This window comes from Rhinatrema bivittatum, chromosome 9, assembly GCF_901001135.1.
Source record: "Rhinatrema bivittatum chromosome 9, aRhiBiv1.1, whole genome shotgun sequence".
Taxonomy (NCBI): domain Eukaryota; kingdom Metazoa; phylum Chordata; class Amphibia; order Gymnophiona; family Rhinatrematidae; genus Rhinatrema; species Rhinatrema bivittatum.
In genome coordinates this window covers 198,538,240-198,561,069 of record NC_042623.1, presented here as the reverse complement: position 1 = coordinate 198,561,069, position 22,830 = coordinate 198,538,240, and the positions used below count along the sequence as shown (strand labels likewise).

At 43.8% G+C, this 22,830-nt stretch overlaps 1 protein-coding gene and 1 long non-coding RNA gene across 5 annotated transcripts in view; one reads left to right on the top strand and one right to left on the bottom strand.

The window, feature by feature from the left end:
* The window catches only part of LOC115098789, a 66,768-nt gene that overhangs the window by 7,200 nt on the left and 36,738 nt on the right, over positions 1 to 22,830 (bottom strand). For 3 of the 4 annotated variants that reach the window (XR_003858612.1, XM_029615730.1, XM_029615729.1), the window contains exons 6-8: positions 19,223 to 19,363; positions 8,098 to 8,243; positions 7,270 to 7,380 (exon numbers count right to left, since the gene is read on the bottom strand). Coding sequence is in view for 3 of the 4 variants with exons in the window: in XM_029615730.1 (XP_029471590.1) it covers positions 7,270 to 7,380; positions 8,098 to 8,243; positions 19,223 to 19,363 (398 nt within the window). In the remaining variant the exon portion in view is untranslated. Of the gene's footprint in view, positions 1 to 4,975; positions 6,318 to 7,269; positions 7,381 to 8,097; positions 8,244 to 19,222; positions 19,364 to 22,830 lie in introns of those variants that run through there. The other variant, XM_029615731.1, reaches the window with a different exon arrangement.
* Positions 1 to 22,830, top strand: part of LOC115098793 — a 51,911-nt gene that overhangs the window by 20,424 nt on the left and 8,657 nt on the right. The window lies entirely within an intron of this gene.

Here is a 22,830-nt window from a genome sequence, read left to right as displayed (position 1 = left end):
GCCGCCCCCGGGAAGCTGGCGCCCTAGGCGACCGCCTAGTTCGCCTAGTGCTTCCGCCGGCCCTGAGTAAACCTCCCATCCAAAATAGCAATAACTACCAGCGCTCAAATAGTAACAACCCTACCTATGAAAAGGCAACGCTGTAAATATTACACCAGGCCTAAAACACCAATACCCTTCCTATTAGGAAAACAGAGTAAGACAAGTTGCTAGAGATCCCTACAAGGAAATTACATGCCAGTAGCATTCCTCACCTTGGTCAAACATGCAAAATACAGACAGATCTTCACAAAATACAGAATAAAGTGACCAAAAAGTATAGATAGAAAAGTTCAGACAAAAATTGAACTGGAAACTACAAGAAGTCAGACTCTATGTAGTGCAACAATGAAAAAACAAACATCACCAATCCTCAGAAATCTTCAAACAAAATAAAAAAACATAACATAACAATCATACTAATAAAACCATTCTAATAAAAGAATACATATTTCAAAACAGCTGATGAGCAGAACATCCAATAAAAACGCAGAATATTTTTAAAATTTACCAAATACAAATAAAACATTTCAAAATAGTATACACATCAAATAACACCCAATAAGGATTAAAAAAATATCACTCACACTCCATACCTGTGAACTTTTAATTGTCGGTCATTCTGAAATTGTTGTGGATTAGTGGGAAGGGAATGGAGGTGCACATATTTTCTCCTCTCATATATATATGCAAATGTTCATCTTAACAGTCACATGTTCCCTCTTTCAAACTCACACTTATTCACAGTCACACACACATACACAGAAACGCTCCCTCTCTCTCAGGCGTACATGCTCAAACACACACACTCCCTTTCTCAGTCACACACTTACACACAGGCTCCTCCTCTGTCTTGCACATGCACACACAAGCTCCTTCTCTCTTACACGCACACACAAATAAGCTTGCTTTCTCTCAAGCGCACATGCTCACACACATACTCTTTCAGTCATACACATTCACACATTTAGTCTCTCTCATGCACACATTCATACAGGCTCCTCCTCTCTCATGCACACACACAAATAATCTCTCTCATGCACATATGCTCAAACACACATACAGCCTCTCGCTCTCTCATGCGCACACATAGCCTGCCGAATGCACACACACACACACACACACAGGCTCCCTCTTATGCATATCAAATCAATCAAACCTCAATAATTCTCAAAGACAACCAGAAAATTGAACTAACTGGAAAAGTACGTAACCTGGGAATAATCATAGACCCTGAAATCAATCTGAAACAACACATATCACTAAAAGTAAAGGAAGGTTATGCAAAGCTTATGGTACTCAGAAAACTTAAACCACTACTAACTCAAAATGATTTCCGAACAATACTACAGGCACTAATTTTCTCCAGCACAGACTACTGCAATGCCCTTATGCTAGGACTACCAAATACGACATTAAGACCACTGCAAATACTACAGAACACAGCAGCTAGAATACTAACCGGAAAAAGAAGGCGGGACCATATAACTGAAACCCTAGCAGAGTTACATTGGCTACCAATTGAACACAGAATTAAATACAAAACCCTATGTATCATTCACAAACTAATTTATGATGAGAAATCAGACTGGTTGAACACAGCATTACGGGTACACACTCCACACAGGAATCTCCGATCAGCAAATAAAGCATTCCTAACCATTCCATCAGTTAAAACAGCAAGACTGACGCAAGTGAGAGAAAGAGCCCTATCACTAGCAGGACCCATAATCTGGAACACAATGCCTCCAGAGATCAGACTACAAAATGATCTAAAGAATTACAAGAAAAGTTTAAAAACATGGCTTTTTAAACAAGCATTTTACAAAGAGACGGGAGAATAGAGAGAAATTATTCAGGAAAAACCAGAAAGGCACAGACACACAGTACATAGAACTTTACAATAGATTAGTCTATGAACTCTACACCACAACAAACATAACTATAATACTATGTGTGATAAAACCACCCGTGTAAGTACCTTGGTACAACTGGTCATGAACTACTTCGCGAAATGTCTATGTCTAATGATATATTGTAACCAAACCTTTAACGGCAGAATGTACTATAGTACGCTTTTACCCTCATTAAATATGTGCCTACATGTAAACCGTTGCGATGGTACAGAAAAGTTTTTAAATAAATAAATAAATAAATACACACACACACACACACACACACACAGGCTTCTTTTCTCTCCTTTCCCTCTTCTTTTCTCTGGTTTACCCTTCTCTCCCTTCCCTTCATCTTTGTACCCCTCCTCTCCCTTCCTTAAGTATTGGTAATCACCACTCCCAGAAATATAGTGCTGCTATTTTAATTGAAGAGACATTTTTAAGCATAGATAGGTTTTGGTTTTTATTATATATGGGGGGGGGGGGTATTATTCTTTGATTTTTTTTATTTTTTATCATTCATTTTCATTTTTTGATGGCTTATTTTTATACAGGTGCCATTGAGCTATTATATTTAATTATTTTTGGCTGCTCCTCTTTTGGCAATACAGGTATACACAGCGAGGCCAATTTTCAGAAGCCATTTAGACGGATAACTGAAAAGTTATCTGTGTAAATGGCAAAGCGGCACGATTAGTAGCTGTAGGCAGCTAAATTCTAGCGGGAGGTATTTCCGGCCAGGCCAGAGTTAGTCACGTAAGTTATGCGGCTAACTCTGGTGGAAGCTATAGGTCTGTCCTAAAGTTAGCCACTTAGACATAACTGTTGTGACTGCGCCGCTGAATATATCCTGCTAGTTAGCCAGATATTTCTAACTAGCCAAGCCGCACAGCAACTGAAAATGGATCCCATGATTTCCAATTGTTAATTTGACACTTGTTATATTATTTTTTATGAGTTACTAATATGTTTATGAGTATTACATTTCATATTTTACCCCCGTGTCTTATGAACCTGTTATTGGTTTATTCTTTTTCTTGTATCTTTTAGATTAAAAGTGTAGCCCCTGATGCAGGTGTTAGCTGAAACATGGCCATGTCGGGTATTTTTTTAAAATTGTATTTGTTTCCTTTATAATTTTTGGTTTTGACAATAAATAATAAAGGCCTGTGAGATACAGCAGTTTTATGTTCACAGTGGTCCTTTTTGAGGGATACTAATAAAAAGAATATTTCAAAACAGCTGACAAATAGAACATCTAATAATTGAAAACTCATATACATTTTCCAAAGACCAATAAAATATTTCAAACACCAACCAATACTTAAAACTTAAAAAAGATAAAAAATCCCCAGTTGTTCATACCTGGGATCTTTTGATTTCCAGATGCCCTGAGATTGTCATGGATTAGCAGGGAAGAGGTGAGAGGTTGCTCCTCACAGTCTCTCTCTCTCTCTCATACATACTCACATGCTCAATCATAGAACATGCTCTCACACACACAGACATGCTCTCAGACACAACACACACACAGACATGCTGTCACATACACAACACACACACAGACATGCTGTTACAGACACACAAACACACGATCACACAGATGTGCTGTCTCAGACATGCTCACACACGCATAAACAGATGCTCTCATATACACAAGACACGCCCTCACAGATACACACACACGCACACATGGTCTCACAGATATAGAAACATAGAAATGACGGCAGAAGAAGACCAAACGGCCCATCCAGTCTGCTCAGCAAGCTTTCGCACTTTTTTTCTCTCTCACATACTTGTGTTTCTCTTGGCTCTTAGTAACCTTTTTTATTCTATTTCCCTTCCACCCCCGCCATTAATGTAGAGAGCACTGTTGGAATTGCATCTAAGTGAAATAGCTTAATTAGTTAGGGGATGCTGCCACTCTCGTCCACGCGCACTGTTGTCTCTGATATGGGCCCCCGTGGCAGAAAACCCTCATCAGTGCACTTGGATGACGTCACAGCAAGCTGGCTATTTAAACCCAGCTGTCCTGTTTATCGGCACCTCAGCAACAGGTCCTCCTGCTCCTGCAATGCGTGTTGCTTCATTGCCTCTGTGACTTCCCTCCATGTTGTTACCTTATCTTACATCCTTGTTACCTTGCCTTGCCCTGCTTGTTCCTGTCATATCTTGGTCCCCCAGTGCCTTGTCCTTTTCTCGTCTTTTCATCTCTGCCTGACTTCTGGTTCTGACCCTGGCCTCAGATTACCCCTTCTGGACTGATGACTGCCCTGACCTTAGCCTGGATCTTGACACTGCCTGACCTCCGCCTGCCCCTCGACTCAGTTTGCTGTCTGCCCTGACTTCTGCCTGCTATTTAACTTTGTCTGACCACTCTTTACAGGACTCTCAGCCAAAGCCCTGCTGCCCCTGGAACCCAAGGGCTCAACCTACTGGGAAAGGGGCTGTAATATGTGAAGCCTTAGAGCCAGTCCTAGTAAGAGCGAGTTCACCTATTGGCGTGGGCCTAGCAGGTTTGCCTGCCCTTAGGCTGTGTCAACCACACCACAGCTCAATGACTCACATATGTGGCAGTGAGAAGGTGCAAGAGGGAGTTTTATTTTGTACACTGTACTATTCTGGATTTTCCTGTCACTGGTTTTCAATCAAGACTTTTATTTTGGACATTAGCTTTGGCATGGAGTGTGATTTTTGGAATGACTGACTGGTGTGCAAATGAGCCCCAAAGGGTGAAGAAAACCTTAAGAGCTTGAAAAGCAAGTCTTTTCCCCTTTGCGTGAGAAAACCAGGAAATCATGGGGGCCTTGTGTGATCCTTGGACACTCCCCATGTGCCACCATGTCCAAGAGCTGACTTGGATGGAGACAACAGATGCATTCAGCAAACTATTGTGAATATAGTTTAAAAACCAATTTGTGCTCTGTATGGGTAGCTCTGCGGTATGTAAAGTATAGGGCAACATGATCAAAGTATGTAAAAACCAATTAGGAAAACAATCTCCTTTTTTTCAGCAGTTTCGGTGCCCAGCTTTTTTTGTCTTTTTTTTTTTTTTTTTTTTTAATTTATAACCATTTTACAATACAATCCAAAGATACTACTTGAATTAGAATTTGATAGCATCAATTTTTACACAAAGGATCTCAAGAAAATATAAAAAATAGAAAACAAATTACAGTATCATCATTTGCTAAAGTCTCAACGTTCGGGAAGATACTCTCAATCTAAGGTAAATAAAAATTACTTTAAAATGAAAGAGAAATATAGGGGTAGATTTTAAAAAGCATTTACTCGAGCAAAACTGGTTTTTGCTCGAGTAAATGCTCGAGCAAAAACCCCCATAGTGTATATATCAATGAATAGGACAAACTAATTTTTTTATCACGTCACCAAGGACCTATTGCACTTCCTCCACTGGTGAAAGGGATGATACATTAGTGTCGGGATATTTATCTTTCAGGAAATTTTCTAGTTGCTCAGGCTCCATAAATATATATGTAGTATCTCTGTACTTAACACATTTACAATTATACTTCAGCATGAACGTTGCCTCCAAATTTAATACTCGGGGTCTCAATTGTAAAAATTGTTTTCTCCTGATTTTTGTGGACCTAGCGAGGTCAGTCTTCGCTGGTTTCACTCTCTTTCAAAGGCCTCAGACCAGCCTTGAGTTGTCCCGCTTTGTATTCCGATGTTTCCAACAACGAAAAGTTGTAATTCTCAGCCGGATTTACAGGAGGTCTCCGATCGATTGGGAACAGAGTTGTTTGCAGTTCTTGAGGGGAATCGGTTTCCACTTCTTCCCGGTCTCCCCGCAGCGAGCCCACTCCCGATCCCTGCATGTCCCTTGTTACGTGCAAGTCCATCGGGCCGATATACTGGATTGGAGAGGAGGTAGAAGCAGCAAAAGCGCCCTCCGTTTCCTGGCCGAATGAGGCATACAACTAAGAAGTAATTACGGATCTTGGCCATCCAGTTTCACGCAACTCATTGATAGTCCACCAGTTTAAACATCCCCCCGAACAATGGAGGCTTCAAAAGAACAAGGAGAGGCTTCAGACTTATGGATTATAAAGAGAAAAAAAATCATAGCTGAATTTCAAGTTGGAGAGGAGTTGAAGCAAGTTGAAACATAGTCGTGAGCCCCTTTGGCACGCGCGGCTTTGGCGACGCACTGGCAGCAGCTGCGCGCCGCAGGAGGGGTGATTTTAAGGCCCCTCAAGCTTCCCTCCCTGACGTCAAGGGAAAAGCACCAGCTGTACCCCCGTTGGGGCCGGAGACTCCGCCTCACCCCTGGAATGGCCACTGGAACAGGTCTCTCTCCTTCTCTCCTCCACGTCCAGCCTTTTTTGTCTTCTATGGATTGCACGGACTGACCAGCTTCTTGATTTATGTAAGACAACAGATTAATGTGGAGTTCTCTGTGTGTGAACATGGAAGGTGGAAATTTTTAACCCACTGAGTGGGTAAAGATAAGAGAGTAACTGTAGCCAGTTATCTTTAGTTGGATATTCAGCCACATTCACCTGGCTAATTTGCATCTTAATATCTGGATAAATCCTCCTGCTCAAAATTTATGCAGCTGGATTTGTGTGAGTAAATTTAGCTGAATATTGTGCCAACAAGCTAAACTCAAAACAATCTGCCCTAGGAAGGCCTCCTGCTGGTCCCTTTTCTGCCTGGCTAAAATGTGTGCGGCTTACAGTTTTACAGCTGGCTAGAGGGGCCAGATTTTTAACCGGTCAGATTTACTTGAATAAAACATGATTTTAGCCAGGGAAATCTTTTGAATATCACCCCCATACTTGGTTAAGTTAAAAGAAATCCAAAGGCCAGTTCAGTCTAACTTTCTTCTGACTCTGGAAAATAGAGAAAGAAGTCCAATAATTTGGCATTCCTATTTTCTAAAATTCAGAAGTGTACAAAAAAATTATCCTTTTGTACCATGAACCCCCTATCTCCTGCTAGCCCCCAGCTCATATGTTCCAGCAATTGTGCAGATTTGAGGCCATGATGCTCGTTTAGAAAAATTGTTCAAGAAAGTTTCTTAAGGCACCTAACTAAACAAGCACCAAAAAAACCCCGTAAAAATGGAGAGGCTGTGGCGAGCCATTTGTGCCCAGTGATTTCTGCTCCCGATTCATTCTACAACTGTAATGACTCTTCTCGTTACAGTTATGCTAATTTCACTGCTTTTTATTCACTTTGATAACGCTGCACTAAAAAATAAAAAACCCCAGTTTATATGGTTGTAAATCAGCTCCTGGAATGGCACCCGCAATAGGACAGGGATTGCAAATGGAAATGACATTCACTAAAACTAAAGTCTACCTACCTTTCCTTTTCTTTTTGTCCTTGTTGGTATCTTCTGGGATTGCAGATTGAGGTGTTGTGGGAAGCACATCCAAGTTTGACACTGCAGTATGAATCCCTGCACTTTCAGTTGCTGGTTAAAAATCAAAATGCATCTAGTTCAATGCAAGGGCAGATTTTGAAAGAAGACCACTGTTTCTTTCTGGGGCAGGTTTTGCTTTTGGAAGGATACAAAAGGAGCTCAGGGGATTCCAATTTAAACTCCCAGGAGACCTGCAATATGCTGGTTCACTGGTACATTGCCTTTATCTCAAGCACAGAAGAAACTGTTTTATTTGCTGCAAGTGGATCCCCAAATTCATGGCATCTGGACATGGGGAAGCCAATTTTCAATGGAATCAGTCCAGCTAATTAAGGAGTTATGCAGCTAGATCGGCCCCTTAGAAAATTACCCGGGAATGAGCAACTACATTTAGCTACCTAGTTTTACTAGGCAGTTATATCCAGCTGCAATAAAACTGAAGGTGGGGTTTGGTCAGGGAGCCAGGGGCAGTAAAGTAAACTATTTGCACACATTTGCTTTTAAAATATGTGTACACATGGTTTACGCACATAGATTTGCACCAGCCCTTCAGCTTGCTCTTTCAACCTCCCTTCCATCCCCCTCACCAAACCCTGATCCAAAAATAGGATATCTGCCAGATTCAGACCCTTCTTCCACCCCCCACCTCCAAACTTTAATCCAGAAGGAAATCTCTTTATCAGCCCAGGACCCCTCTATCACTGGCCCCCTTCCCAGGACCTCAGCAGGCCTTTCTTCTATCTACAGTACAATGTAAGAAAGTCTTACCTTCAAGTATTTGATGAGCAAAATCGGTGCTGGTCTCCAGGACAGTTTGTCTTTCTGCTGCAAGATACTGCGTGTGCATTGATATTGGAGTGATTAGCTCTAGTGCTCCTGAACACTGCAAGTAGTTTCCATTAAGGTAGAGCTCTCTGTAACAAATGTAGTTTTTATTAACATGTGTTATCAAAGGATTCGAAAATGTTAATGTGTAAATGTGGAGCCTGAGAAACAAAACCTCAGGTAATTCACTGATTTAAGTTATTTCTCATATTTGATTACTCACCTTTTTGGCCTAAGACTTCAAGGTGAATTAAAAGAATTCAAAGAATTCTAATGGATTGATAAAGTATGACATCCCTTTGCTAAAACTATGGAGAAATCACTACTTACTTGATCATTTCCTTGTCGTATTCCTTTCCAGATGGAATAAGACGAGTGAGGTTATCAAATTTGTGGACAATACAAAATTATTCAGAATAGTTAAATCACAAGCGGACTGTGATACATTACATGAGGACCTTGCAAGACTGGAAGATTGGGCATCCAAATGGCAGATGAAATTTAATGTGGACAAGTGCAAGGTGTTGCATATAGGGAAAAATAATCCTTGCTGTAGTTACACGATGTTAGGTTGGTGTGATTTGACTGCTGCAGCAGTCAAAAAAGCAAACAGAATGTTAGGAATTATTAGGAAGGGAATGGTTAATAAAACGGAAAATGTCATAATGCCTCTATATCGCTCCATGGTGAGACCACACCTTGAATACTGTGTACAATTCTGGTCGCCGCATCTCAAAAAAGACATAGTTGCGATGGAGAAAGTACAGAGAAGGGCAACCAAAATGATAAAGGGGGTAGAACGGCTCCCCTATGAGGAAAGGCTGAAGAGGTTAGGGCTGTTCAGCTTGGAAAAGAGACAGCTGAGGGGGGATATGATAGAGGTCTTTAAGATCATGAAAGGTCTTGAACGAGTAGATGTGACTCGGTTATTTACACTTTCAAATAATAGAAGGACTAGGGGGCATTCTGTGAAGTTAACAAGTAGCACACTTAAGACTAATCAGAGAAAATTATTTTTCACTCAACGCACAATAAAGCTCTGGAATTTGTTGCCAGAGGATGTAGTTAGTGCAGTTAGTGTAGCTGGGTTCAAAAAAGATTTGGATAAGTTCTCGGAGGAGAAGTCCATTAACAGCTATTAATCAAGTTTACTTAGGGAATAGCCACTGGTATTAATTGCATCAGTAGCTTGGGATCTTCTTAGTGTTGGGTAATTGCTAGGTTCTTGTGACCTGGTTTGGCCTCTGTTGGAAACAGGATGCTGGGCTTGATGGACCCTTGGTCTGACCCAGCAAGGCAATTTCTTATGTTCTTATGTTCTTAAGCAATCCTCAGTAGGGAAATGCTCGTCCACCATCTGCTGGACATGGAGAATACTGGTGGGCTGTTGTCAGTGCAGGGGTATATATACCGTGACATCAGCTTTGCTCCATCTCCATCTGTGGAAAAGGTGCTTAACTCACGGTGTGGATTAACGTGTCTGAATGCCAAGAAAGTTGACTTTTCCCCCATTAAGTCAGGTCAGTCCATATGCCTAGTAATTCTGTTTTTAAACATAGTTTCTACAGTTTTGCCCAGCAGTGATGTTCATTTACCAGTCTGAATTTTCCTTGATCAAGCCCTGGGACCCTTTTTAAAGACTGGCATTATATTGGCTACCGGGTCCCGACACTGAGGCTGAGGCCTGGAGAATGGATCCAAGGCCAGGGCTAGGTCCATAGGCCGGGTCCTGACCCCAGGGCCTCGGCTCAGGGTCAGGGTCAGGCCAGCACCCAGGCCTCAGATCTTCTATGATGTTTTTCTTCTGTCTTCTTAGCTGAAATGATGCCCTTCACTGGAGAGGAAGCACCAGAGTTAATTAACTCCAGTGCCTCCCAGGCTTAGGCTGCGTCTCCTGGTTTACGTCTATGCCTAGGCCCGATGGATCGATTTTGTTATCAAAACGAAACGTGAAAACTAACAAAATATTGTCTAATTTCCTATTTCGTTTTTCCCGAATACCCATACCTATTGATAACCATTGCTGCACCAGCAACAGCAGCATTAGCAGTCGAAGTCTGCATGGGACCTGCGAGCCAGCATTCACTCACAGGCTCCCGCCTTCCCCCCCGAGTTTCTGTGATAGCAGGAAACCCTGCACGAGAAGGATCAGATCCACTGTAGGACCTGCAAGTTTGCACTGGCTCACAGGCTCAATGCAAATTTTCATTACTAATGCTGTTGCCACTTGTAGATCACTTTTGGGCTTAGGACCAGCCATGAGGGGAGGAGAATGGAGAGCCAAGTATGCATAGGCTGGTGGAGATTGTCATTGCTCCTTTCTTCTCACCCACCACTAAACCACCCAAGAGAAAAATGTTGTCCCTGCCTTCACCCTGCCCTCTTTTTCCACCAGCTGTCATTCACCTTTGGCCCTGGGCCCAAAGAAAAATATTGCTGCTGACCCTGGCCAGTGGGATGTTTGGCAGAAGGGATGTTTGAAGAGAGGGAACATATGCAGGAGGGAGATTGGCTCTGGAGGCTCAGAGAAGGGGAATGACAGAAGATCAACCAGAGGATGTAAAAGAGGAGCTGGAGAATGAGTGGGATGGGGGAAATAAAGGGGATGACAGGATCAATTAGGGGTTATAAGAAGTGCTTGAATGTGAGAGGATCAGCTGGGAGATGTGGAAAAGGTGAAAGGAAGGTGATGGGATCGGGAGGTAAGAGGGGTTGGGGATGCTGAAGGAGGAGAAGAGAGAGGCAATCTGCTTGAGGTGAGGAGAGTATGAGAGGGGGTGGAGGTTAAGCGACAAGATCAACTGGAGAGGGGATCAGCTGGAGTGCTGGGAGGGTGAATGTGGAATGATTGTTGGAAGGGGACCACACCCCTGCTCATTTTTGTCATCCTCTGGGGGGGGGGGGTGTGTCAAGTGAATTTTCTACTGTTAAATGGGGTTACACTGGCAAAAAGTCTGGGAAGACCTGTTCTATGTGCTTGCCAGAGTAATGCTGCTGGACATTAAGCGGGTAGCGGCAAGTAAAACAGAAAGATCATAAGCTAAAGATTCTAAACCCAAGCTACACAGACATCTGCGAGGTCCCCAAAATCTCAGGAAAGCTTTTTAACTGGAACAAAACCACTTAAAAAAAAATCAGCAACAACCAGTGAAGTGTAAAAGTGGTGAATCTGATGCAATACAATAGATGAGAATTTATAAATGCACATCAAGGTTGTGGGAGTCAGTTGGACCATTAGATGATCAAGGGGTAAAAAAGGGGCACTTAGGCATGACAAAGCCATAGCAGAGAGACCAAATGAATTCTTTGCTTTGGTATTCACTGAGGAAGATGTAAGAGATATACCTGTGCCAGAAATGATTCTGAGAAACTAATGCTGAGGAACTGAAATCTCAGTGAAACTGGAAGACGTACTAGGGCAAAGTGACAAACTAAAGAGCAGCAAATCACCTGGACCAGATGGTAAACATCCCAGAGTGCTGAAAGAACTGAGAAATGAAATTACAGACCTGCTGTTGGAAATTTGTAAGCTATCAGTAACATCATCTATGGTACCTGGAGGGTTGCCAATGTACCACCAATTTTTAAAACGGGATCAAGGAGTGATCCAGGAAACTACAGACCAGTGAGTCTCATGTCTGTGTCAGGCAAAATGATCAAAACTATCATAAAGAACACAATTTCTGAACATATAGATAGGCATAGTTTAACGAGACAAAGCCAGCATGGATTTAGTCAAGAGAAGTCTTGCCTCACAAATTTTGAGCCAATTGATATAGTGTATATGAATTTCCAGAAAGCATTTGACAAAGTCCCTCACAAGAGACTTCTTAGGAAATTAAAAAATCATGGGTTAGGGGGCAGTGTCCTACTGTGGATTGCCAACAGATTAAAAGATAGAACCCAGAGTAGAGCTAAATGAGAAACTAATACTTACCTGATAATTTCCTTTTCTTTAGGACAGTCAGATGAATCCAGAACAAATGAGTTATGCACCTCTACCAGCAGATGGAGATGGAGCAAACTGACATCACAGTATATACACCCCTGCGGTGACATCATCCTGCCTGTATTCTCGTCAAAAGCACCTGTGGACAGACTTGCAAAACTTGATTAAACAGACAGCCATTTCAATATTCAGCCTATAGGCAACACTGAGCTCAGACAAGAATGTATTAGCACTAGTCTAGGGACTGGACGAACACTTACCAGTAATCCCTGTAACACATAGCCATAGCGAAGGGCTATAATACAACCATTTGGAGCCAAGGGAGGGAAGCTGGTTTCATCTGACTGTCTTAAAGAAAAGGAAATTATTAGGTAAGTAGTAATTTCTCATTTCTTAGCACCCAGCCAGATGAATCCAGAACAAGTGGGATGTACCCAAGCTACTCCCGAATAGGGCGAGAGGCTGCCTGCAGTCCAGTCAAAACTGCACGTGCAAAGGCTGTATCCTCCTGGGCTTGCACAGACCGATGATAATAACTGGAAAAAGTTTATAATGAGGACCATGTCGCAGCTCGGCAAATGTTGACGGAGACATCAATTTCACTTCTGCCCATTACACTGCCTGAGCCCTAGTGGAATGAGCCCTGACCTGACTAGGTAATAGTTTCCCAGCCTCAACGTATGCAGCCGTGACCACCTACTTAATCCAGTGAGCTATGGTAGCCTGTGAGGTCGGCTCTCCCTGCCTAGTACTGCCATTAAGGACAAACACGTGATCCATCTTCTGCAAAGGCTTAGTAACCTCCAGATACCGGACAATATGTCTCTGGACATCCAAGGGTCACAACAGATGATACTCTACTTCTTTCTCTGTCCAGAGATGGACTGATTCAAGTGAAAGTCAGTGACCACCTTCGGTAGAAAGGAAGGAACAAGTACCACCCCTGGTGTCACGCGAAAAAAAAGTTCCCATCAAGACCAAGGCCTGCAGTTCGGAAACATTACGCGAAGAACAAATTGCTACAAGAAACACCATTTTCAAGGTCAGTAACTGCAAGGTCAGGTTACGCAATGGTCTAAACATAAGGCTCACTAAGAAATCCAATACCAAATTAAGACTCCATAAGGGCACAGGAAACTACAAAGGAGGACGGAAATATTTCACTCTTTTCAGGAAATGGGCCACATCAGGATGAGCCGACAAGGATCCACCATTCACCAAACCTCTGAAACAAGCAAGAGCCACTGCTTGTACCTTTAAGGAATTAAGTGTCAAGCCTTTATTCAAGCCATCCTGCAAAAATTCAAAAAATGAGCGGGATCTTGACCGAACAAGGAAGAGTGCCTCGATCCTCACACCAAGCCTCAAACACTCGCCAAATCCGCACATAAGCCAAGGAAGTGGAGAACTTTCTAAGCAAGGTAGAAATCACTGCCGCAGAGTATCTACGTTTCAGCAAGCGAGCCCTTTCAAGAGCCATACCGTAAGACAAAATCAAGTCAAATCTTCATGAAGAACAGAACTCTGCTACAACAGAGCCTTGTGCGCCAGAAGCCAAAGGGGAGATTCCGCCAAGAACCGCATACCATGTTCTCCTGGGCCAATCTGGAGCAACCAAGAGCACCATCTTTCTGTGGCGCTCGATCCTTTGGACTAATCTGCCCAACATAGGCCATGGAGAAAAGGCATACAACAACTTGTCTTCCTATCATTCCTGCACAAAGGCATCAATCCCCAACGACTTTGGATCTCTTGCGACTGAAGAGACATGGAATTTTCGCATTGCGAGAAGTCGCCAGCAGGTCTAGAAATGGGAGACCCCAATGATCCAGAATCAGCTGAAATGCCTTGTTTGATAGTGCCCATTTTCCTGGGTCCAGACTTTCCCTGCTGAGAAAGTCTGCTCTTATATTGTCTTTTCCTGATATATGAGAGGCTGAGTTCATCTGGAGATGTAGTTTGGCCCATTCCATTATGTGATCTATTTCCTTTGACACTTGTTGGCTCTTGGTTCCTCCCTGCTGATTTATGTAAGCCAGAGTCGTTTTCTTGAAACGTGGGCACCGGAATCATAGCCCTCAGACTAAGGAGCCTTGCCAATGTATCTTCTACTGCCTACTTCTTCTGCGGGGAGTGGCAGGGAGAGACCATGTCCTGAAGAATACTTCCAGCATTTTCAAGGTCTGGGAAATCAGGACTGGAAGTTCATTTCAAAGTTCATTTCAATGGTTCTAATCTAGGAGGAATTTCACTTATTGGCTCTTGGTTCCTCTCTACCAATTTATGTAAGTCTCAGTCATTGCATTGTTTGACATTATCTGGACCGCTCGACCCTGCAGCCTGTCGCTGAACTGCAAACATGCCAGCCGGATTGTCCTGGCTTCCAAACGAATGATGTTCCAGAGAGACTCTTCTGCATCTCAGTATCCTTGCGCTGTCAGCTCCTGACAGTGAGCTCCCCAACCATGGAGGCTCGCATCTGTTATCAGTACTAGCCAGTCCAGTGGTGCCAGGGAAATTCCTTTCCTTAGACGATCTAGCTGTAACCATGAAGGTTCGCATCATCAAGAGAGTTAGGATCGGAGTCATCATCTGTGCCATCCAGATCTCTATTGGGCAGTCCTGCTGCCACTCTAGGAGTACTCTGGCTCTTAACAGTAGGTCCAGGCAAGGTTTGCACCTGTGACTTTGGCCTGGGAGCATTGGACGGGACTGAGGACTGCGCCTGAAGAAAAGATTGTAATCCTTGGAAAAAGTTCTACCCATGAAAATGTAGAAGTATTCAGACCAGGAGGTACCTGAGGCATACTCACTGAGCTGCTTTCCCCTGCTGAAGAACCAGAAGTTCTAAAATCAGGCACCCTACCTAAAACATCTATACCCAGACCTACATCCGGCTGGGAAGAACCATAATTAATGAAATCAGAGGAAGATAATTCTCCCTGAGCCTCCAAACAGTGCTGGCACAAGTCAGTGGGCGCGCCTGGTTGAGATGTCCAAATATGACAGGCAGTGCAAAGAGAAAGGCGCTTAGGTTTCTTAGATATAGGCACCATTAGACCAGCAGTGCTCTTATCGGCAGCTGGAGGTGTGCGTCTTTTTTTTTTTTTTTTTTTTTTTTAAGATGTCCAAAAAAATGACAAGGTGTCCAACCTAGGCATCCAAAAATTAGGCATCCAACAGCTAGGTGACTCACACCTAGGCGTCCTAGTGCCTAGGCATCCCAGGATAGGTACAGTAAAAAATTAAGCACACAGCAATGCTCAACTTGTATGCACAGATAAGTGGATGGCCACTTAAGGAGCTGCTTAATTTGGACGCACAGACTATTAGGCCTGCCTAAGTATCCAAGAAGTACAACTTGGACACATAACTAGATGCACACACCGAACCAACAATCCTGTATAGAGCAGCCTAAAGAAAACACGCAAAATGCTGTTGAGGCCCACCACACGGCACACAGCGAAAAAGCCTCACAGTGGGGCATAGTCTATAAAGGCTGCTCAACCCGCCAGGCTGCCCAAGTCCCTCGACCGCACCACGGAGTGGGAGAAATGTCGGAATGGTGCACCAAGCATGAAGACTGGGGGAAGGAGGAAGCCCTACAGCAAAAAACACTCTTCTCTTCTGTCTGGATTTTTTTTTTTTTTAACTTATCTGAGCTCAGCCTTATCTGGCTGAATACAGACTTGGTCTCCGGCTATGGGGGGAGAGGGCATATGCTGTTACCGCTGTGCTCGGCTTCCTGCCCGTGCTGCCTTTCAGCTGCTTAACAGCTAAGTCCACACCTGCTGAAAAACCAGCTACCAAACCAAGGCACTCATCTGAGGGACCATGGGAATCACCTCAGGAATTCTCAACTGGGGAGGACCTTTTGATATCACCGCAGGAGAGCGGGGCAAATTTATTTTCCTTATTTCTCCTTTTTCAAAGTGAAGTAATCTCCAGTAGGGAGATGCACGTCCACCATCTCCTGGAGACACCAACAGGCTGATGACACTGCAGTGGTATATATACTGTGACGTCAGTTTTCTCCGTCTCCATCTGCTGGTAGAGGTGCATAACCCACTTCTTCTGGAGTCATCTGACTGGATGCTAAGAAATGGTTCATTTTCCCAATGGAAAAAGGTAAATAGTTGAGTGCCCCAGGGATCTGTTCCGGGATCACTGCTTTTTAATATATTTATAAATGACCTGGAAATGGGAATAACAAGTGAGGTGATCAAATTTGCCGATGGCTCAAAATTATTTGAAGTTGTTAAATCGCAAGATAATTGTGAGAAATTGTGAAAGGACATTGCAAAACTGGGAGACTGGGCATGCAAATGGGCAAATGAAATTTAATGTTGACGAGTGCAAAGTGATGCACTTAGGGAAGAGTAACCCAAATTATAGCTCCATAATGCAAGGTTCCACATTAGAAGTCACCACTCAGGAAAACGATCTAGGTGTCATCGATGAAAATACTTCGAAATCTTTTGCTCAGTTTGCAGCAACAGACAAGAAAGCAAATAGAATGCTAGGAATTATTAGAAAAGGAATGGAGAATAAAACAGAGAATATCATAATGTCTCTGTATTGTTCCATGGTGCAACCTCATCTTGAGTATTATGTGCAGTTCTGGTCATCACAACTCAAGAAAGATATAGCAAAATTGGAAAAGGTACAGAGAAGATCAACCAAAATGATAAAGGGGATGGAACAATTCCCCTATGAAGAAAGGCTAAAGAGGTTAATAAGTGGAATGGAACAAGTAAATGTTAATTAGTTGTTTAATCTTTCAAAAAGTACAAAGACCAGGGGACACACAATTAAGTTACCAAGTAATACATTTAAAACTAAGAGAATTTTTTTTTTTTTTTTACTCATAATTGACCTCTGGAATTCACTGCCAAAGAATGTGGGGAAAGCTATTAGTATAGCTGCATTTAAAAAAAGGTTTCCTGGAGGAAAAGTCCATTAACTATTATTAAGGTAGAACTGCAGAAATTCATTGCTTGTTCTTGGGATAAGCAGCTTGGAATCTCTCTGTTACGACTGGGCTCCGGTCAGGAGTCGTGAACACCACCCAGAAGGGTGGCTCCAGGTTGAGAGAGGCAAGAATGGCTAGAACAGAGTCTGGGTCCAGGCTGGGTCAGGGCAGGCGGCAAGAGCAGTGTCTGGGTCCAGGCTGGGTCAGGGCAGGCGGCAGATAGCAGTGTCTGGGTCCAGGCTGGGTCAGGGCAGGCGGCAAGTAGCAGTGTCTGGGTCCAGGCTGGGTCAGGGCAGGCGGCAGATAGCAGTGTCTAGGTTCAGGCTGGGTCAGGGCACAGTAAGCAGGACAAGGCAGGTCAGAAGGCCCGTAGGCCACACACCGACTGAAGGCCCGTAGGCCACACACCGTAAGTAGGGCAAGGCAGGTCAGAAGGCCCGTAGGCCACACACACACTGAAGGCCCGTAGGCCACACACCGTAAGTAGGGCAAGGCAGGTCAGAAGGCCCGTAGGCCACACACACACACACTGAAGGCCCGTAGGCCACACACCGTAAGTAGGGCAAGGCAGGTCAGAAGGCCCGTAGGCCACACACACACTGAAGGCCCGTAGGCCACACACCGTAAGTAGGGCAAGGCAGGTCAGAAGGCCCGTAGGCCAGGTAAGGAAAGCCAGGAAGAAGGCCCGAAGGCCGCGCAAGGCAAGGCAAGGCAAGGAAAGGCCCGAAGGCCGCGCAAGGCAAGGAAGGCTAGAGCAGGGAGCCCAGGTGAGCTCGATGCCGAAGCACCTAGGGAACTGTCAGGCAGGGTTATAAGGGACAGCCCAGAACATAGAGTGGACAGGGGAGATGGACTGGGCCTGTGAGGAGAGCCAGCACTAGAGGGACCCCTGGTGGTGAGGTGGTTGCACTGCAGCCAAAACTGTAACACTCTCTACCCCTTGGGATTCTGCCAGGTGCTTGTGACCTGGCTTGGTCTCTGCTGGAAACAGGATACAGGGCTTGAAGGACCTTTGGTCTGACCCAGTATGGCAAATCTTATGTTCTTATTTTCTTATGTTCTTGCTTAGCACTTTTTCATGCAGGCGCAAAAGATTCATTCATGTGGTTGAACCTTCTTTACACACAAGTCAGCAGGTCAGCAATGGCCACTCCAATAAGCCAGACCCACATGATTGCTGTAAGTCACAGACCATACAATATTTGCTTGGCTGCCATTCCCTGGAGGAGCCAAGCACCATGGAAAACCTTGCCTGGGCAATACACTGTATCAGATTATGTGCCTAGTGCTGGAGAACTCTGAATGTGGTAGTAGGACACAAACAGGCCGATACAGTACAGTGTAGGCGCTAATTTCTTCGGGCACCGGGAAAGTGCACTGCTTTTCTGTGCACCCTCCGACTTAATATCATGGCGATATTAAGTCGGAGGTCCCGAAACTTTCCAAAAGTAAAAAAAAAAAATAAAAAATTTTGAAGTCGGCCGGCGGCTGTCGGGTCGAAAACCGGACGCTCAATTTTGCCGGGGTCCGGTTTCCGAGCCTGTAGCTGTCAGCAAAATTGAACGTCGGCTGTCAAACCCGCTGACAGCCACCGCTCTGGTCCAAAAGGAGGCGCTAGGGACGCGCTAGTGTCCCTAGCGCCTCCTTTTGCCCGCTAATACCGCCGGGCCTCATTTAAATACAGAATCGCACGCACAGGAGAGAGGCTGCTCTCCCGTGGACTTTACTGAATCGGCCCATTAGAGAAGAGAGAAGATGATGGTTTCCAAATCAGAGGTGGTTTTGTAGAGCCACAATTGCAGAATTCTGTGAAGCAGTCAAAACTAGAAGTGCGGTCACAAACTAGTTTCAAACAGTCTGCGCACTTCTGCACACACCTTTAGAGGTTTGCAGGGGGCGAGATGCTGAAAAACTGGCGTGCCGAATCAGAGCATTAAAAGGTATTGTCTTTTAAACAATATCTGTGCTGGTCAGGTGTGGCATCCGAGTGCCAGCCCCTCCCCCCAACACACACACCTCTTCCTAACTCTGTATCTAGCCTACCTGCAAGTCCGTCTGGTATTGGGGTTTAGAGAGTGGTAAGCAAGATCCTTGGCAAGTAAAACAAGTATTCTGCACGAGACTGCCTGGAAAGGCACTGCACTTACTGAATGGCGGTTTGGGCTACAACTGGGCCTAGCGCTGACCCACTTTCTGCTCCCAGGTTACAATAGCACAAGCTGAGAGAGAGAAGCTTCTTGTTTCCTTCTAAACCATGCAGCAGTCCTTTAACTCCTTCATCTCCAAATCTAAAGAAATAGAAACAGGTAAATTGGTAGTTTGGTAGATCTTAAGTAACAATTTTACTACTACTATTCCAATACAGTTATTACAGGTTCTTGTATATATTCAGAAAAAAGCATAAAAACACTGAAAACAGGACAATGTGACCTACTATGCACATTCTAGAAAAAGCATTACGTTTTGCAAGCTGGACAATACAGAAGTACAATAGAAGGGGGGAAAACGGCAGGTCATAAACAGCCCTGCCTTTGTGGACAAAAGATCATTGGGGGTAATTTTGTAAAAGCTGCATAAATTAGATGACAAATATGCACTAAGTTACACCCATTTTCAAAACAAATTTCATTTAAGGTGTTTTTAACCCACCTATAAATATTTTCTAGGCAAGGCATGAACATACATCCATGATATAATGTAAAAACTATAAAACATTAAACATATAACAATAAAATGTAAAAACATTAAACAAAGGACAACTAAAACATAAAACTAATTAAAATGATATAACTTTAATGTGAGGACCCTTGCTGGAGTGAGACCCTCCTGTCAGCAGGGGCTCTCAGCGGGCCGCATGTAGCCTCTATTTCTGTCCTTGTATTGACCCTATTCTAGAGGCCTCCTTCGTCCTTGTGTGCGTTTTGTGTCCAGCTTGTTTGGCCTAAGTACTGGTATCGTTTGTCTTGTTCCAGTCCTGCTTTGCATGCTGTTCAGCTTTGCTTGTCTTGTCTGTCCTTTGGCGCACTCCCTGTCCCTTGCTCTCTGTGGATACCTTTTAGCATCCTGCAGCCCAGGCTCTGCCTCACTGGGTGTCCTTCTACGCCCTGTACCCCTGCGCTGCAGTGCACCTCCAGTCTAAGTCCTGCCGGCCGCCAGAGCCTGCAGGCTCAACCAGCACTGCCTGTTTAGCCAGTTCCCCTGAGTCCAGAGCTGCTCCTGCCCTGGGGGGTTACCTTACTGGCAGCAGTGCCCTGACAATTAAAAATTAAGCAATAAAAACATCAAGACTACAAAGATCATGGATTTTAACATATCAATACAAATTCTTAAAAATATAATAAAAAGCTTATGCGCATAAGTTTATGCTGAAAATTATCCCAGCAAAATCAACCACACCACAATTGTACTTTCTATTACAGCAAGAGTGCAGACATTTTCTGAGCAATTTAATGCTAACTTTTGAAAATGCAAAAATATGTACGTAAATGCAAAATTCTTCCTAACCTTGTCCCTGGGAAACACCTCTGCTCTGTGCTGGTATACGTGTAAATTTACCCATATATTAGATGGGAAACTTAATGAAAGTATGAGAAAAAAAATTGTGAAAAACCACAGAGAGACACAAAAATGTTTTATGTATTCAAAATGAGTAACTTTATAGTTTGTTTGTTTTTCAATTTTATAACAAGCATTTCCACAGATAAATCATTATTTTACCTGCAGAAATGCCGCTGAAAGTTCTCTTTGGAGTGCTCACCGCGGCACCACTGAAATGACGCCCCTTGACAGCAAATGTCAGTGGTTAGGGTGGTTATTTGTGTTTTATGTCATATTTTTGGAATTTACTCGGAGGACAGACATGTGGTTAGTGGAGTGCCACAAGGGACTGGTCTTGGTTTTGGTAGAGGGATTAGAAGGAAAAGTCTTATTCTGAAGATGGCACAAAGATCTGAAACAGAGTTGACACTACTGAGGGAGTTCACAGTTGCGTCAAAAGCATCAAGGCTATTGGTTGAGAGTAGTAATCTCCATGCCTTCTGTTAAGGGTAGTAACTGTTGCCCTCTTCTTCATTTCTGTCCTCTAGCCTTTAGAGATCCTACAGAGACAGGTTTCTTTGATACACAGAATGCTTTTGTCTGGAAGGGGCCATATGTCGGCATAAACCCCTTGATTTCTCATGGGGATGAGGAAGCCAAACTGATGGAGTAAGGCCTGGATGGGGATGATCATAGTCAAACTGATAAGGTGTCCAGAATTAGATCCATGAACTGATGAAGAGATGTCGCCAGATCCTCACTCCTCCTTTTCTGAGAAGGGGATTGAGCTCTGATCTGGAAGACAGACTCTTGAGGTCACTTGGAAGAATCCAACTGAGAATGCCTCTTATCCGATGATGCAGTCTACATTGTAGTGCCTTTCTGTGTTGAGTAGCTCTGCTTCAATCAGAACCCATCTTTTAAGCATTGGAGCGATATGCGTTGCGTCATTGCAACTCAGCGATGCTACTGTGCTCCGTTTTGACATGGGATTTAGGCTGCGTTGGTTCATGACTCTTGCTCTGCTTTGTCTTGTGAGTGTCGTACATCAATGCACCATGCAAAGGTTTCATGTCTCACATTGTGTTCCCTGACGCCTTTTTACCATCAGCGTGCTTAGGCACGTCCTGCATCAATGATGAAGCTGGAGCTTCAAACACTTTTGGAGTGGGGTTCTTAGGTGCTTTAGTGACCAGGGACCCCAAGACCTCACTTACCCTAGCCAGGGTAGAGGGACTGAACAGTGCCCACGTCTTAGACCTGGAATCCTCAGACGAAGGTTCTGTTGCTGTTGCTCTTCTGCTCCGGTCCTGTCCGTGTTCTTTCGGCTTGGTGAAGAATGCAAGTGCCTGGGTGATGGAGCATAGCAACTCAGTGACAACCATTTGCCCCATCTCAAAGTGCAGCAATCTTCAATACTCTTTGTCATTGTGCTCTGGAAAACATGCAACCTCAGTCATGGCATGAGGCCTGGTCATGATCCAGGCCCAAGCAGAGATAGCAATAATTATGCCAGTCAGTGACAAACATAATGTGTATGCACTGACAGTACTTTAAGCCTGATTTAAAAAAAAAAAATGTTTTCAGCATTGAAAAACATTTTTGGGGATTGCTTGCCTAAAAAAATTTCTCCGAGGAGAAAAAAAAAAAAAAAAAGAGGAGCTTCAAAACATCCATGCAAAGCCCAGAAAAAAATAGACTGAGGAGTAACTGACCACGCAGGCACAGCAGAGCAAAGCTCTGATGACTTGGAGAGAGAGCTCCATGTGGTGTGCCATCAGATGCCATCACTCAAACAACATGGTTAATTCAGCCTGCTTTTCAATAGAAAAGTCTCAGGCCAGTATGCCCTGTGACTTTTTTTTTTTGCGGGAATATTTTTATTAGTTTTTTGCAGGGAGTATAACAAACAATAGACCAGAAACACAAGAGCAATAAGTGTTCATAACATGCATCAGAGAAACATTAAGGCGTAGATTTTAAAAAAGAACGTGCACGCGTTCATGGGCGCTTGATTTTCTAACATGCGCGCAAGTTATAAAATCACAGGTGGCCACGCAAGGGGGGGGGCAGACATAGGCCAAAAATGTGTGGCAACGCATCATCCGGCTTCTCCAGTTCCCTCCCAGTCCATTTCAATTAAGGAGCAGACTGGGAAGGAACTTCCCTACTCTTCCCCTATCCTACCCACTTCCTATCCCTACCCTAGGTACTCCAA